The 17157-nt window shown below is 31.9% G+C and overlaps 1 protein-coding gene across 3 annotated transcripts in view; it reads left to right on the top strand.

Annotated features, from left to right (window-relative positions):
* LOC140440076 (integrin alpha-PS3-like) overlaps positions 1-17157 on the top strand; it is a 91734-nt gene that overhangs the window by 68177 nt on the left and 6400 nt on the right. The window contains exons 17-20 of one of the 3 annotated variants that reach the window (XM_072530345.1): positions 7999-8236; positions 11511-11592; positions 15041-15167; positions 16698-16751. In XM_072530345.1, coding sequence (XP_072386446.1) covers positions 7999-8236; positions 11511-11592; positions 15041-15167; positions 16698-16751 — 501 coding nt within the window. Of the gene's footprint in view, positions 1-7998; positions 8237-8622; positions 8707-11510; positions 11593-15040; positions 15168-16697; positions 16752-17157 lie in introns of those variants that run through there. The other 2 variants (XR_011950780.1, XM_072530346.1) reach the window with 2 other exon arrangements.

The raw sequence follows: 17157 nt of genomic DNA, 5'->3' as shown, positions 1-17157 counted from the left end.
AGGAAAGTAAAAAGTATACAGCTTTTGCAGTTAGTGGGAAAGGACTATTTCAGTTTGTCACTATGCCTTTTGGTCTTGTTTCAGCTCCTCAGACAATGTGTCGTCTGATGGACTTAGTCATTGGTCCTCAGTTAGAGCCCTATGTTTTTTATTATTTGGATGACATTTTGGTTGTCACTCCTGATTTTTCTCTTCATATGGAAATTTTGGATAAGTTGTTTTTACGTCTCAAAGAGGCTAATTTAACTATTAATTTAGATAAATGTCAGTTTTGTCGTCCTAGTCTTAAATTTTTAGGATATGTAGTCGATAGTAAAGGTTTAAGGACTGACTCTGATAAAGTTACAGCTATCAAAGATTTTCCTATACCTAAGACTACTACTCAAGTCCGTAGGATATTAGGCATGTGTGAATATTATCGTCGGTTTGTGCCGTCTTATTCTACTTTGTTGTCTCCACTTACAGATCTCCTTAAAAATAGGAAAAAAGGCCAAACTATTACATGGACTTCAGAAGCCGATGATGCTTTCCGGCGTATAAAAGAAGCTCTTACTAGTGCACCTGTCATGACATCTCCGAATTTTAAAGAGCATTTCTATCTCATGACAGATTGTTCCAACACTGCTTCAGGTGGTGTACTATTTCAAATGAAGGATGGTTCGGAACATCCAATAGCTTATACCAGCAAAAAGCTCAATAAAGCACAGAAAAATTATTCCACCATAGAGAGAGAACTTCTTGCAATTATCCATGGTCTTGATGCCTTTCGGTACTATCTTGAGGGTCGTAAGTTTACTATCATCACAGATCATAGTTCTTTATTATGGTTACATTCCATGAAAAATCCGTCACAACGTTTATCCCGTTGGATTTGTAGGCTTTCTGTCTTTGATTATAATATTGTTCATCGCAAAGCCAATGGTGTTGTGGTTGCAGATGCGTTGTCACGTACATTCGATATCAATCTTTTAGATCTGTCCACTTTATCTCCAGATAATTGGTATCGAAAGATGATTCATAATGTCACCCAAGAACCTACTAGATATCCTGATTTCAATGTAGAGAATAATATCCTGTATAAACATGTAATCAGTCCAGTTGAGTCTTTATCGAATATGTCTGATTGGAAAATAGTAGTCCCAACAGCAAATAGGGATGAAGTCTTGAGAACTTTTCATGATGATGTGACATCAGGTCACTTTGGTTTTTATAAAACATTTAGTAAAATAGCTGAGTTATATTACTGGCCTGGTCTGCGCAACTCAGTTAAGAAATACATCTCTAGATGTAGAGTTTGTGCAACATGCAAGCCGAGTAACCTACCTCAAGCTGGATTAATGGGTTCGTTTAGGAACATTAATTTTCCTTGGCAAATGATCTCTTTAGACCTTGTTGGACCGTATCCCCGTAGTTATTCAGGTAATACGTATTGTTTGGTAGTTGTAGATTACTTCACCAAATTTCCTTTAGTTTGCCCTCTTCGTAAGGCTACAACTCCAGCTATTTTGAAGTTCTTAGAGGAGCAAGTGTTCTTACTATTTGGTATTCCCCAAATAGTATCATGTGATAATGGTCCACAATTTATTTCTAAAGCCTTCAAAGATCTTCTAAGTAAATATAAGGTCCAAAAGATATTCTACAATGCAGCTTATCATCCGCAAGCTAACCACACTGAACGTGTAAATCGTAGCATTGTTACTGCTCTTCGATCTTACACTTACACTGATCATAGAGCTTGGGATCAGTACATTCATTCAGTTGCTCAAGCCATTCGAACTTCTGTTCATGAAACCACTCAGTGCTCTCCAGCTTATGTTAATTTTGGTAGGCATGTTCCATTGTCAGGTGATTATTTCGGTTTAATTTCTGAAAATTCAACAACTCTTCCTCAAATTTCTGAGAAACTTCACCGTATGGAAGATCTCCAAAACTTACCTCCAATATTCGCTGACATTAGGAAGAAGTTGAAAGCTTCTTACCATAGAAATCAGCATCAGTATAATTTGAGGAAACGAGATTTGCGATTTTTTGTGGGCGATCGAGTTTTGAAACGGAATTTTGTAAAATCAAATAAAGGTGATGCCATTTCTGCTAAGTTTTGTCAGAAATATGTTCCCTGTACTGTCGTTAGGGTAATATCTCCTTTAGTATATGAATTAAAAGACAATTCGACAAATAGACGAATTGGTCAATTTCATATAAAGGATTTATTCCCTGATAATACAACAGATGAGGCAACATCTTCATCTTCAGAGGAAGATTAACTTAATGTCTATTAAGTTAACTTATTCCTATGAGTGTTATTGTTTTGGCTCGGTTTGGTTACGATTTGATATTTTCTTAGATTTTTGTTATTAATCACCAGATTTGATATATCTACAGCTTATACTTTGATTAGTATCTGTTTATAATTAGTTAAAATTATTAAGGCCATTAGAGTGTTTACTTATATTAGATGTTGCATTGGTATGGAACTAAATATTGTAATGCTACTATACTGTGCTATATGTTTATGTGTTGTATAACCTATGTTCCCATTTTGCTTACTTGTTTTGCCAGGTTGGAAAGAATGTTGTAATTTTTTTATGGATTTGATTCCGTTTATTGGTCATGATCAAGTTATATAGGAACATGTATCTGAATGTGCTATGTGGGATGGTTTTTTGTTATGTCATTAGGAATTTATATAGATAATCAGTATGCATAATTTTAGTACACTCCTATATTATATAGACTATTCTGCCTGTGTATAGGTGAATGAATACGTGGGTTCGAAGTTTTAGTTCAATTGTTGGCCTCAGTTGTGCAATGAATTTCGGAATTCACCATTTTCATGACAAGTTGTACAGTTATCTAGGCAGTAGAACGTCTTAGGATTTGAACATTTAGCTTTAATCCTTAATATTTTCAAACTTTGGTCTAATATAAGAATTGTTCCTTAGCTGATTTATTATTCTTACTTATAATATAGTTTATTCAAGTCATGGATTGCTCCCGTTACAGCTAGCATGTTTAGATTGCAGTTATGGATAGTGATTCCATATTTTGGCAACAAATGACCATTTATAGTTATTTTCACTTCTTTCCTTAGGCACTTATCTATATTTTGGTATATTGAACCAGGAATTATCCTGTTCTCTTTTATTAATATCAGAACGAATTATAAATCTGCAGTTTCTTCAGAAATTGGTCTACTCGTTCTGGATGTTCTGTTTTGTTATTACTCCTACCTTAACTCTTACTATTTTGCTATGGTTGTTAGAGTTACTGGCACATTAAACTCTTTTTAGTGCTCTTATGCTAGGTATTCTTATAAATTTGTTGTAGCTACCTGCTATAGTTATCGAGTATCAGCATAAGTTAATTTTGTTGTTTTTTCTAGTTTTTATTTTTGGTCTTTATTTTGGATCCCAAATGTACTGATGGCAGATCATCAGGATGGAATCGATTTTATGGCTGTCCTTTTGTTTAAGCCGTTAGTCCCACATTTTGATCCAATAATTTATTTGATGAATTTTAAGGTTAGGCACATATTACCGGATGTGGGTATATGTGGACCTACCATATTTGGTTTATTTGGTTATAGTGTGAATTGGGTCATTATTTGCCTGATTGATTATCTTTGGATATGCTACTTTATAAATCTGTTGTCCACTGTATGGTCAATTTTGGATTTACCATCCAATTCGACACTTATATTGTTGTCTATACATTTGGTATTTTTTATTGTTACTTATATTGTTTTATATAAGTATGTTGGTACTTTTATTATTACTTATTATTGTGTATCGGTCCACCCATTTGCCTGATTGATTATTCCTTGGATATGCTCTTCTATAAATCTGTTGTCCATTGATGAGTCAATTTTGGAACCAGGGTCCGATTGCACATTATTTTGGATTATTTGCATTGAGTATTTGTAGTACTAGTCTATACTATGCTATGTTAAAGCTTTACTTTAATTTTACTCTAGATAGTATGTGACTTTGTACTTAGTTACATGTGGGTCTGTATTGGAATCAGACAGCAACAGTACGTCTTCAAAATTCCAACGAAACAGAAGATTTCTCCATTAAAAAAGGAGTAAGGCAAGGTTGTATACTGTCTCCAATGCTGTTTAATTTATACGTAGAAAAAGCCTTCGCAGAAGCAGTGGAAGACTCTAATAAGGGTATTAAAGTTAACGGCATATTTATTAATAACATCAGGTATGCCGATGATACAGCCATAGTGGCAGATAACATCGAAGATCTTCAATGTCTTTTGAATGATCTAACTCTTGCAAGTGAAGCTCGGGGTTTGAAAATAAATATCAAGAAGACAAAATCAATGATTATAAGTAGAAATGATTACCCCAACGCAAAGATATATGTCTCTGGAGAAGAAATCGAACAAGTCAGGCAATTCAAATACTTGGGATGTTTGCTGAATGAGGGTTGGGACCCCGAGAATGAAATAAAGAGCAGAGTTGAACAAGCCAGAAATGCTTTTTTGAGGCTTCGTAAGTTTCTGACTGATCGCAAATTGGACTTCAACCTCCGATACAAGATGCTTAAGTGTTACGTGTGGCCTGTTCTCCTGTACGGAATGGAAGCATGGACGTTAAAGGCCAGTTTCATTAACAAACTTGAAGTGTTCGAAATGTGGTGCCTGCGTCGAATGCTCAGAATATCATGGACGGACAGGGTCAGAAATGAGGAAGTACTCAGAAGAGCGGGCTTACAGGATAGGGAACTTTTTAATTATGTAAAAAGTAAGAAGACTGCATACTTGGGGCACATTATACGAGGAGAACGATACACTTTTCAGCAACTGATACTCGAAGGGAAAATAGAGGGTAGGAGAGGTCTCGGACGTAAAAAAATGTCATGGCTGCGCAATATTCGACAATGGACAGGAATCCACAGCTATGAAATGCTTCGCAATGCTGCTAAAAACAGAATTATTTAACATCTCACCTGACAAGACGATGTACGGTGGACGCCTACGCAGAAATGCATGGCACCTTAAGAAGAAGACATGTGGGTATCTTTATATGAAACCATATCTTTGTTTCTACATCACTCATAATCTGTGGTTAATGATAATCGTGTGAATCGATGTAGATTGTTTTGGAAATATTTTAGTGAGTTAATATAGTTTATAGCTGTACTTGGCAAATTGTTGCCATGGCTATAATTTTTATATATATAAGTTTATTTTTTCTTCTCGATTCTTGATTGCTCCACATATGGTTAAAGTATTGGTTAACCTACATCTAACCAATCAGTCAAGTAAAAAAAAAAAAAAAAAAATTTTATCACTAAAAATTTTTTTCTCCAAGTAAGAGGGGAATGTAACGAGTCCGTTACTTAAATAATCGTTTACCTTCTTTTTGTGACTGGAATCTTTTAATTTAATTCTAAATTAAATTCATATTAAAATATTCTTAAACTAAATATTTAAATAACTCCTAGTAAATTTTATTTTCTGATATTGGCATTAAACTGCGCCCTCAGCGGTGAAATTCTGAAAGTACATTTATTCTGCGACGTGTAAAATCTCAACTTGTCACTTGTTAACTGGATGTGAGTGAATAAACATCTCAGAGTAGAGCGGCTGGGAGTCCATTTTTTTTCCCGAATTTAGTTTAAGTTTATTTTTTATGTGAAGAGCTGTTATTTTAGAAGAAACCATTTGAGTTATTTTGTTGTTTTGTACGAGGATATTTTCAGTTGGATCACCCTAGCCGGTAAGATAACATTACAAATAAATTATAAGGAAAAATCCTTCATACCATCCGCCATTGTTTGTAAAATTCAGACTTATTTTAATTTCGTCTTTGATAGGTATCTCATATATTTGATACATGTTATATTTCACCTTATTTCATTAAGGAAAAGTTTTATACCTAAATAAATTATAAGTATTAGATTCTATATCTATCTCAAATTTTTATTTCCTTTCAAGAGTTAAAGTAAACAATTATGTATTTCAATTTCATACCATTTAAACCGGCTAATATTTCTTTTTTTTTCTATTCTATTTAATATAAAGATCATGTTTTCCGTTAAAATTATCTATTTAATATATCCATACATTATAAAAACATTGTCACACCATTCGAAGGTCACTATTTACCGAAAACCATTAAGGTTTTTATTTCAATTTAAGGTCACTTGCTGACATTTTTTGTATCGCCTTCCAAGGTTGATAACCCTTGTGTTTTTCCTTAACTTTTGTATGTACAAAAACTTGGAGTAACACAACTGTTTTTTTAGCCTACTCAAGAATCCAGTTACAAGTCAGGGGAAGAATTATTTTTTAGTTGGGGTTATACTTAATAAAGATAAGGGGAAGGAGTTTCAAGTTGGTTTTTTTATGGGAAATTAAGAAGCAGTTTAAAGGGACGTATTTGTCCAATAGTACCTGATCCAGGGAATACAGGTTTGGTATCTTGTTACCACCTGAGTCCAGTTCTCCACTCTTCGAGGGAAACCGACAGGAAGAACTGACTTATTTTTTTTTATTATCATTCAATTACTTTAAATAATTTTTTTATGTCCTCTTCAAGGTTTAACTTTTGGTTCAATTTTTAATAACAAAAACTATCCTTAATAATAAATATTTTCAATTTTTCCTAAAAAAAAAACATTTTATCATTGTAATTTAATTTAATTATTTATTGTTTACCAAGGGATGAGGTTATAACTCTCCCTTGAATTTCTCTTTGTTAGGTTATTGTGTGCACACATATCCCAGAGAATTTTTTTCTTAAAACCTAAACAATTTTTGAACGAAAACTAACTATTAGTGAGTAGTATATAATTATATTTATTATTTATACATTATTATTGGATCTAACTTTTGTCACAATTTGAAATTTTTAAGGGGTATATCAGGGGTAAATTGTTTTATAATTATTCAGGGATTTTACTGTAAATATAGATAAGTTAATTGTATATAAGAGGTGATGGGTCATATATAAGTGTTTAAAATAGTCTGTACATAAAATTGGTATTTATTAAAGTTGGGTTAAAACAATTCAATATTTCAATTAATACCTATCTTTCATATTTCAGCAATACAAGATATCTCGGAAGAAAACATTTAACTTCCTGGCGCCCAACCATTCACTAGAGCAGCTTTTATTTTTTTCATCTGTTTATTTCTAGGTGGTTTTCTTGTCATTAATTCTTATATCTTACGGTCTCTGTAGGGCATGCAAATTGGCCGAATCCTTCTTTGAGTGTCAAGTGGTCATTCTCCTGCATAGTCGCTAGCCAACACTTAATTCTGTTATATTTTAAAATTCATATTTACTTCATAAAATTCATATTTATTTCTTTTACATAATTTATTTCTATCTAATCCCTTCCATCTTCCGTTATTCCCCATATTAGTTCGTTGGTGTATCAAGGTGCATTTTAGAGTTCACCCTTTTGCTACACTGGATAGAGTCACCCAGACTTCCTCTAGCACAATTGTTGCTACATTAACATATTTTTGTTACAAATTGATATGATATGGAATGCAATTTTAGAATCCCATCAGTTTATTCATCCTCTGTTTGCTTTCTAAGTAGTAGAACGAACATCGCACATAATATTTAGGTGAGAATCTAAATTTTGGTTTCGAATAAGTAGAAATCTTTGAATTTTTACTTTTTGCTTTACGGAGGAATATTATAAGACAAATCGACAAAGCATAGTGACAAAGACAAAAATTATGATAAACGTCATTTATTGTATTCTATCACGCACTTGTAAAGTTCATTCTATTTTTCGTGAGAATTTTACATTTTGTTGAAAACCCAAAAGTTAAAGACACATTTGCTGCTATCGTTCTCAAAGAATAAATTAAAATAGACATTGAAAATTTTCATTAAAAAATTAAAGCAGATTAAAAACTCACGGCAGGTAAAATAATACAATCAAGATTCAGCATCGACTCTGTTTCCTTTGCTTTACAAAAACATTTTACAAGAAATTTTCGTTTTTTGACCCGTTAATTTTTTAGGGCACTCTAGAAGGTACTCAGACATCGTGTTATCCAAGAAATTTACCCGATGGTGATGATGATAATATTATAGATAATGTTATCTTGGAACATAATTTATACGATAACAGTACTGCGGCAATGAATTGCTCTGACAGAAATAAATGCTTGACATTATTTTGTGAAGGGGATTACTTGTATTCACCTACAGCCACTGCCAAATATAGTTTAAGAGTAAAAATCAATACAACATTATTAGGTAAGTATCTACCTTTTGGTAAATTGTTAAATTATCAACACAATTTACACAATACTTTAAAGCTTATCTATCGTGAAACGGAGAAATTTAATACTTGATTTTATTTTATTTGTTGAGACAGCTCACCAGCCCATGAAAATATAAGACCGAGGTAGTAATATAAGTAGTACCTAATAATGCTATCACTTACAATTTTACATAAGGGAAGATTTTGTTTTCTATATCTAACTTGTTTATCTGAGACATATATTTTGATATTATAAACTGATCTTCATGATTTACTTTCATTTTTCCAGTCTTATTTTATTCTTTATTATTCTACTTCACCCTTCAGCTTGTTTTTCAGCTTTCATATGTTTTTATTTATTTTCTATTCTTTATTTTAGTTAACCATCTATTCCACATTACACACATTATTAAAAATATTATTGCCGTTAACCAAGACGGAAATTAATCCTCAAACATCAAGCTTCTTAATCAGATCACTGATGATTAGTTAAATATTAGTGATGAAAATCGAGAAGACAAAGAATCATTCTACCTAAAACCAATTAATTCATAAAAGTTTAATATTTCGTCAACTTCAAGATAAAATAAACTTTTTGCAACAAGAAAGAAGTTATTTTCCTTCGGAACAAAAACATTTAAAAACAAACAAAGAATAAAGACCGCCCACTTTAAGTTCCAACACTACTGTGGGCTTAGACATGGACTTTCTTTCCTTGTCTAAGCATAAATCCGATATATGTCGACGTTGACCTTGATAAAGCAGAAACTTCTAAAAATTCGTTGGCTAATATTACGATACCAAAACCAAAGAAAAAGTCAAGTTTAAAGCAAAATAAAAAACAAAGAAACAAAAACTGAGCAAATCACTACCCAACAAATTGGTGCAGCGTTAATGGAAGCAAATTCTCATCTTATGGAAGAGAATTCTCAGTAAAGTATAAAATATAGTTTTTGAGATATTTAAAGTTTTTGAAAAATTTTTATGCTGAAAAAACAAAAATTCTTTTTCAGCGTGTACTAAACTCGCATAAGCATTTATTTAAGCATAAAAAAATTTGCCAATGTTAATACTGGGTGTTCAAAATTTTGTATTATATTTTTATTTTTATATATTTTATAAAATCTATATCTATAAAAATATATATCTATATAAAACAAAGACTTATTCCTACTTCCCACACACACCTTCTCAAATCCACCGAGGTAGGTTGTCCTCCTGCGGTACAACCAGCCCCGGCTTTCCTCCGCCCCCTGGTCTTTGGAGCCAGGCCCCGACTATTTCGCGGTATCCCCCATCAGGCAATGAGAGATTTCCGTGTATTTACATTTAAGTAGTAGGTTAGCCCATTTGGCTTTATCACTACCAGTCAAAGCAATTGTTCGGCGATCTAATGATGGTTGTGTGTGCCGATACCTACTTTCCCTTTTCTGCACCAAGTGCAGTCAAGAGCGAGCAAGCATCGAATCATTTCATCCGTCGTCTAATACCCAGTCATTCGTCCAGTCATGTCCTTAATCTACCTTACTTGCTAATCTAATTTTTTTGGTACTTGGTACCAAAATCTTATTGGTGATCTTATTGGTAATCTTATTTTTTTTTTTTTTTTGGTGGTTGGTACCCTTTTGTGTTAATTTTTTATCTACGTCTTAATCTATGGACAGGTATCATCACTATCTAACTCGCTATCCGATTAATCTGAATCTTCATCATTACGAATAATTAAAGGTCTTACTTCATCAATAACTTGTTCTATTCCATATGACTCTAAATTTTTTTTTCAGTATGCTCAATACATTTCTGCCATTGTTCCTCATTGACTTGGTTTAGTGCATTTTGTCAGAGTTGTAAAACGCTGGCTTCGTCCGTGGTCTTACATGCATGTTTATCATAGTAGTTTTTAGTGATGCCCCACACCAATTCAATTTAATTGTACTGGCAGTGATATGGTGGTAGTCTTAGAACCTCATGACCATATTTTAGTGCCATTTGGTCAACGACAAATTTTTTCTCAGTAATGTGTTCTTTGCACTTATTTAATAATTCAGCTTTTAAAACTAGTTGTTCGTGTTCTATAGTTTTCTCCGACAGCCACTTTCTTAAGTCTTCTTTTTTTCAGCTGCTTGTGGGAAACTTTTCCTTCTCTCTGGTGTGATACGAAGCATTGTCTAAGACTATTAATGACGGATTTTCCAGATTTTTTAATAATTTTTCCTTAAACCAATGTTCAAAAATATCATCACAAAGCATTTAATTTGCGATTTTTCACGATTTCTAAAAAAATTGTTTTGGTAGCGCTGATTTATACTAAAGTACTACAGCCGACCAGTAGGAGGTTAATCCGAAATACGACAGGGTAAAACGACTTCACTATATCAGCATACCAGCAACTCTTTCTCCAAAACACGAGCAGGCCTCTTTACCAGTACTCGTTCAACAAACTCCAAAATTCTTTCCTTTCTTTCATATACTAACAATCGCCTGAGACCCAAGTACTTTTTTTACTTGGTGTCGCAAATATTTTTAATAGTTATAGTTCTTGTGACTTACTCACTTGGACTATATAGAATCAAGGAAGTATTCGACTTCTCAACTTTGACCTATCTCTCGTTCTACCTTTCAGCCACCCACTTCTAATTATTAACACCACTGGTACTTGCTTCTTAACTGACTACACAAAACTTCACTTGCTTCTTTCTGATGACCATCACATAATAATCTTTTCTAATCCAAACTTTCAGACATTCACTCTCTTTCATCTCCATTCCAAACTCGCTAAGCAATCGCTTCTAAACAAATTTTTTGAAAATGAAAGCGGTTTTATTTTTCTAAATACAATAACTACCTAGTGGCTTTGGCCTTTTCAGCGAAACAAAACCAAAGGTTTTTAAAATATAATATCTACAAATACCGGGAAACAATTGTCTACTCACATTTAAGTATTTACTAATGTTTTTTAGTCTCTCAGGGTAAAAGTTATTATGGATAAATCCACTGCTTAAAACTAACTTATAACAAATATTTACAAATCGATGTACACAGCGTCGCAAATTTATGTGCCCGCGTTCTATAACAAAATAAAATTTTTATTCTATCCTTGATTGATAAAATGAAACACAACAATATATATATATATATATATATATATATATATATATATATATATATATATACAAAGAACAAACTAAATAAATTCTTGCAGAAGATTTCTCCCTGATTATTGATATACATATTTGGACCAACCACTATTAGATTTGTTTGTTTTAGAAAAATATTTTTTAACACTATCAGATAAGAAGAAGATACTAGCCTATACAACATCAGCGTTTCATTATAATAAAAAAACATGGTAAGTCCCAGTTGTTATATTTCAGAATAAGGCTTTTTGTTAAATAATGTAAACCTAATGCTGCGATTTCGCAGTGTTAAAAAGTTTTTGTTTAAGAAAGTAATTTTGGCATCAATTTTCAACTACAATCATTCAAATTACATATTCCAAACCGTAAAAACAACTGCACGTGAGAGCCAAACAGGGCCGTGCTGTAAGTGTATCATATGATTTTTAAAAATATTTACTTATTGAAACGTGTAAGAATGTAAAATAAAACGTTTTGAAACATTAATAAATTAAAATCTTGGTTTCCGACTGAGCAGTTTGGACCTGTAATGACAATCATGGTCACTCAAGGCGATAAATTATATTTAATAGCTTCTTGACCAATGAAAAGACGAATACCATCAGAACGTGCGTGTCAGGTTGTTTATGTTGGCAATTTGCACCTTGAATAAGGTTGATGAGTTTGTGTCAATTATTGTCAATTTTAAATGCTTTAATATAAATTGACAAAAAAATTTTTTTACAAATCAAGAAAAGCGACCTGATAATATTAATAATATAATATTACTAGTTACTATTTTAATGGAAATAAGCCACAATTGAAGTTTAAAATAAGTTTATTGACGTTTCAATTTCCACTTCGGAAATCGATCTCAAAATACAAAAATTAATAAAATGTGGCTTGTTCCCATTAAACGAGTAACTACTTTAAGATGCCACAAGAAAATTGCATCAGAACAATATATTAGTTCCGATAACTGCCTTATGATAAAATTAATAACGAAATTGTACCTAAATATTATATAATTAATTAAATGTATTTCTATCTAGAGTCTTTCCGAATTACATTTAAACGTAATAGTCCAGTCGTCAGATATTTATCTCTAAAAACGAGACGAACAAGCTTAATTTTACTGAGAATGTTAATTTTAGGACCCCAAAAAAGATGCAAAAACGTTTGCTAATCCTACACTGGGCTTCCTCTTAAAACTCCTTCTTAGAGGGGGCGAAAATGGAAAATATTGATTTAATAAAAATCCATTCGCCGTAGAAAGAAATGTAACTGAGATAATTTTGAACAATAATTTATATTAGCACTTTTTGTGTAGAATGAGCCAATCTCTCAGGAACAACGTTTGAACTGACCGAAGATTTTAAATGTCAGTTACGCGCGCAAAATCAATTATTTAAATAAAATTTGTATCAACTAGACGGCAAAAATTCTATATCTTTTGATCAGAGTGTCCTATTGACAAAAATCAAAATGTATTCTAACGATGAAGATTGAAGTTTACGTATCCAGTTTTTGAATTTAATCGAATGTAAATTCCGTTGATATAAAGCTGTTAAATAAGCAAACGTTGCTTGATATTTTCCATTTTTTACGATTCTCATAAGCTCAATAATGTATCACTTCTATTGATGAGTATGTCGCGTTTTACCGTCGCGTTGATACAAATTTTATGTATTAAAATTTAATCAGCGCACGTAACTGACATTCAAAATTACCGGTCGCTTTGTCGGTTGTTTTTAAAAGAACCGATTATTCTACACAAAAAGCGTCAATAAACATTTTTATTCAAAATTATCTCCGCTACATTTCTTGTTTAACAGTTTTTTTCTGTTCCCCTACGGGGAGGGCTTTAGGGGTAAGCCCGGAAGTACAAGGGGTAAACTTTTTGAAGCAAAGCTTCTATACTAACGTTGTATTTTACTTTTTACTCTATAGTGAAATGCTGAGGCTAGCGTCACCGATCTAATGACGCCAAAAGATAGTGTCATAGAATAGCGAGTCTTCACATCGATTCACCACTCTTGATCAATTCTTTCGTAGTCATCATATATTTAATCTAAGCAGGTTTAAATAAAATCTATATAAAAAATAACTAACAAAGTAGAGACATTTAATGAAAATTAAAAAATCAAAAGTATATCTGTCAACAAAAGATAGTAAAACAAACAGAAAAATAAAAGATCGATACTAAAAGTTGATTCGTAATGATTTTCAAACGTCAAAATTCATCATAATGTCAAAAGTCATAAATCCAACTAATAACAATATAAAATCGTCTGTTTAATAACACCCAATATCACAATAAATTTAAATTAATAAACACTAAATAAATTAAATGTCCACTTTAAGTGTAAATTTCAGTTTTATAATACCTACTACGACCCAAATTTAACTTAAGTAGAAATCTGTCAAAAATATACATTATAACCTCAAAATTCCGACAATCTTCTCTGTTTTAAGTTTGTTGAAAATGTTATTATTTTTAATTTACAAAGAACAACTGTAGAGAACCAACATTATCACTTTATCAATATGAGAGCTAAGATATGAGAACAGAAATTACTTATAGATAAGATCAGAGCTGCATTTTTTAAGATGAAGAAAATCTTATGTGGAAACAATATTACTTTAAGACTTAAAATTATATTATAATGATTTTATGTAGTATCTATTAAACATTAGTAAATTAAATTTACTAATGTTTGTATTTTGAGAACGATTTCCGAAGTGGAAATTGAAACGTCAATAAATGTATTTTAACCTTTAATTGTGGCTTATTCCCATTTAAATATAAATTAATTTAAAATGCCACAAGAAAATAGCTTCAGAACAATATTAAAGGTTACACTTAAAAAAAAAAACTGGAATCCTTTAAAACATTGGTGTATCGAAGAATCCTAAAAATAAGTTGGGTAGATAAAGTTCGCAACAAGGTTGTTTTGCAGCGAATAGGAAAAAGTTACGGAAGTAATTGGAACAATAAAAGCCGCAAACTGAAGTCTTTAGTCATATGCGTCAACCAAAGAAATATAATATACTTTATTTAATAATACAAGACAAGAAAAAGAAAGAAGTGGATCATGTCGAAAAAGGACATCTTAGATTGCTTAGAAACCTAGTAAATAGTTTAGTCCTTTGCATCGTGTTTTCTGAGCTGCCGTCAACACACTTAGTATAGCAAATGCATGATAATTGAGCATGGCACAGGAAGAAGGGAAAGAGTAAACTTTTATGGGGAGTTATATTTTATGGGGAGTTTATATTGTTATAACAACATCGATCTACTTTACAGACATGTCCTGCCTAGGTGTCTCCCTTCAGGTCTTCCTTGGTCTTCCGCTAATGTTGCTTTCGATAACTTTCAGCTCACCGTAACTTTCTAGTGTACAACTTCTTTATGGAACATGCATCACTCTCCTTGTTCATTTCAAACATTATTCTATAAGTCCTCTGCACGGTTCAACATCTACTTTGCGCTTACCTTGTAATAACTAGCATATATACGTCTTAATATTTACAAAATAACTTCATGCTCCAAAAACGGTCGTTAATTTGTCAGTTAATTTCAAATGGAATCATATAACAAGTAATATTTTATTTTAAAGCCCAGTAAATTATGTCCACAAAGCCGACAAATACCGTAAAAAATTAAAATTTGTATTTCAGGATGGAAGGTCATGCAACTTTATTGATTTCTTACCACGACGTGAAGTCAGTTCTTGTTTTGGTATGCGTTGTATCTGGACTTGTAGGAATTTTAATTTTGGGATTACTAATTTTTGTTTTATACAAAGTGAGTACATGTTCTATAAAATATAATAACTATATAAATTATTTGATGTAATACACATATATACGAGGTGAATTTATAATAATTCCATTATGGTTCGTAATATCCAATAAAGTTATTTAGAAGAAAATGTAGGCAAGGATATTGTCCAGGCTTGCAAAATATACCGAATTCTACAGGGTAATTAACCCTCGGAGTACGGAGATTATTTTACTTACTTAGATTACGATGATGGGTAAAGAGTGACCCATTATCATTTTATTTATAAGGATCTTTTAAATAGTTAGTATTATTTCAACTTCAACAAAAAACAAAGAAACATAAAAATTATAATCCTAAAATATTGTATTTAAATTTTTTAAGATGCATTTAATTGCATTTAATTTTAACAATATGGACTTCATCGCGTTTTGAATGAGTATTACAAACAAATGTTTTTCACACCTTTTTGAATATTTATTGTCACTATCCCTACAAGAATAACAACGACCTCGTTTTGTTCCAGATTGTGACACTTCTATTTGCTTTTTTACACTAACACCGGTGGTCTCTATTGCAGCGATGACGGATTTATGGTACCCGGTGGGTTTTTCTTGTATTGCTTCAGCTCTTCGTTTTATATTGGGTGAGGTTAATTGTTTTCCAAGCTCCTTCAGAAATAGTTTACTTGGATGTTCCATTTGGGATTTTTTATATTCCATAGAACGAAAGCATTGTAGCATGCAATATCCAAAAAGTTAAAAAATATACGTAAGGGCCATCTTCTTGTTACTCTTTTACGTGTGTACTCTAGGATCAATTTATCTAAAATATCAACCCCATTTATGGTTTTGTTTAGTTTTCTATTAGTAAACTAATTTTCTATTAGTAAGTTAATCAACGTCTGTTTTGCTTGCAATTCTTAGAAGGCACAGATTAAAGCAAAAATATGAATTTGGTTTCGAAAACTAGTTTACGGATTTTAATATCAGATGTTGCTATTTGCGTCTATACGAAGCCATGTTAGAGTTGCTTCCTAAGCCAGAAAAGATTTATTTTCTCTTTCAGAGCGACTGTGAACATCTGTCTCTGATGATCTCTATTAGGGTGAAATACGTATAAGCGGATACACAGACGCACTGTACGTGAAATCAAATCTTAACTGTCTTTTCCTTTTAAAAACAATATTTTCGTCGAAAAGAAGCAACAATAAAATAGCTTTAGTATGGATGCTATAGCGACATCTGATAATAAATCAAGCAAGTAGAAATCCGAATATTTCTATTGAAGAAACCAAAATCAATATTTTTGCTTAAATCTGTGCCTTCTAAGAATTGCAAGGCAAAACGGACGATACTAAAGATGTAAGGAGAGAAAATGGGGAATCTAAAAATCCAAACAAAATGTCTGGACAAAATTACATCGGACACCTCTTGTTTTTTATAATTTTTAACATACTTAATTACATATCAAATAATTTTAATCCATTAAACAGATCGGTGAAGGTCTTTGTTATGTCGGATCCTCTACTATAATATTTTTTTTTATTTTTAGTGTAAATTTTTCGATCGTCGCTATCAGGAACAAATGGATACTGAACGGCTGATGGTAAGTTGAATAAAAATTAAATCGTTAAAAATTCATTAAGTGATAATAAAAAAAAATGTACTTAAAATATTAAATAAATACACACAGTTTTCATAAGTACGAAATTTACTATAAACTTCTACCTATTTTTGATCTCTTCAAGATTTTTTTTTATATCTCTTTTCCTATATTTCTTATATTCTTCTTCTTCTTCTTCTTCTTCTTCTTTTTATATAGACATGACTCTGTCTGTTTTTCAATGTGCCTCCAGTAAGTTGTCGTTCCATCGTTTTCGTAGTCTTCCTACTAATCGTCTTCCTATTAGGGAACCGTCTCTTGCCGTCTTTACTACTCTTTTTGTTATCATTCGGCTTATATGATCGTTCCATTCTACTCTTCTATTTCTTACGCAGTTCTTGATGTTCTC

This window comes from Diabrotica undecimpunctata, chromosome 4, assembly GCF_040954645.1.
Source record: "Diabrotica undecimpunctata isolate CICGRU chromosome 4, icDiaUnde3, whole genome shotgun sequence".
Taxonomy (NCBI): Eukaryota; Metazoa; Arthropoda; class Insecta; order Coleoptera; family Chrysomelidae; genus Diabrotica; species Diabrotica undecimpunctata.
The sequence above is the reverse complement of the archived record's forward strand: the minus strand, read 5'-3'. Positions and strand labels throughout refer to the sequence as shown.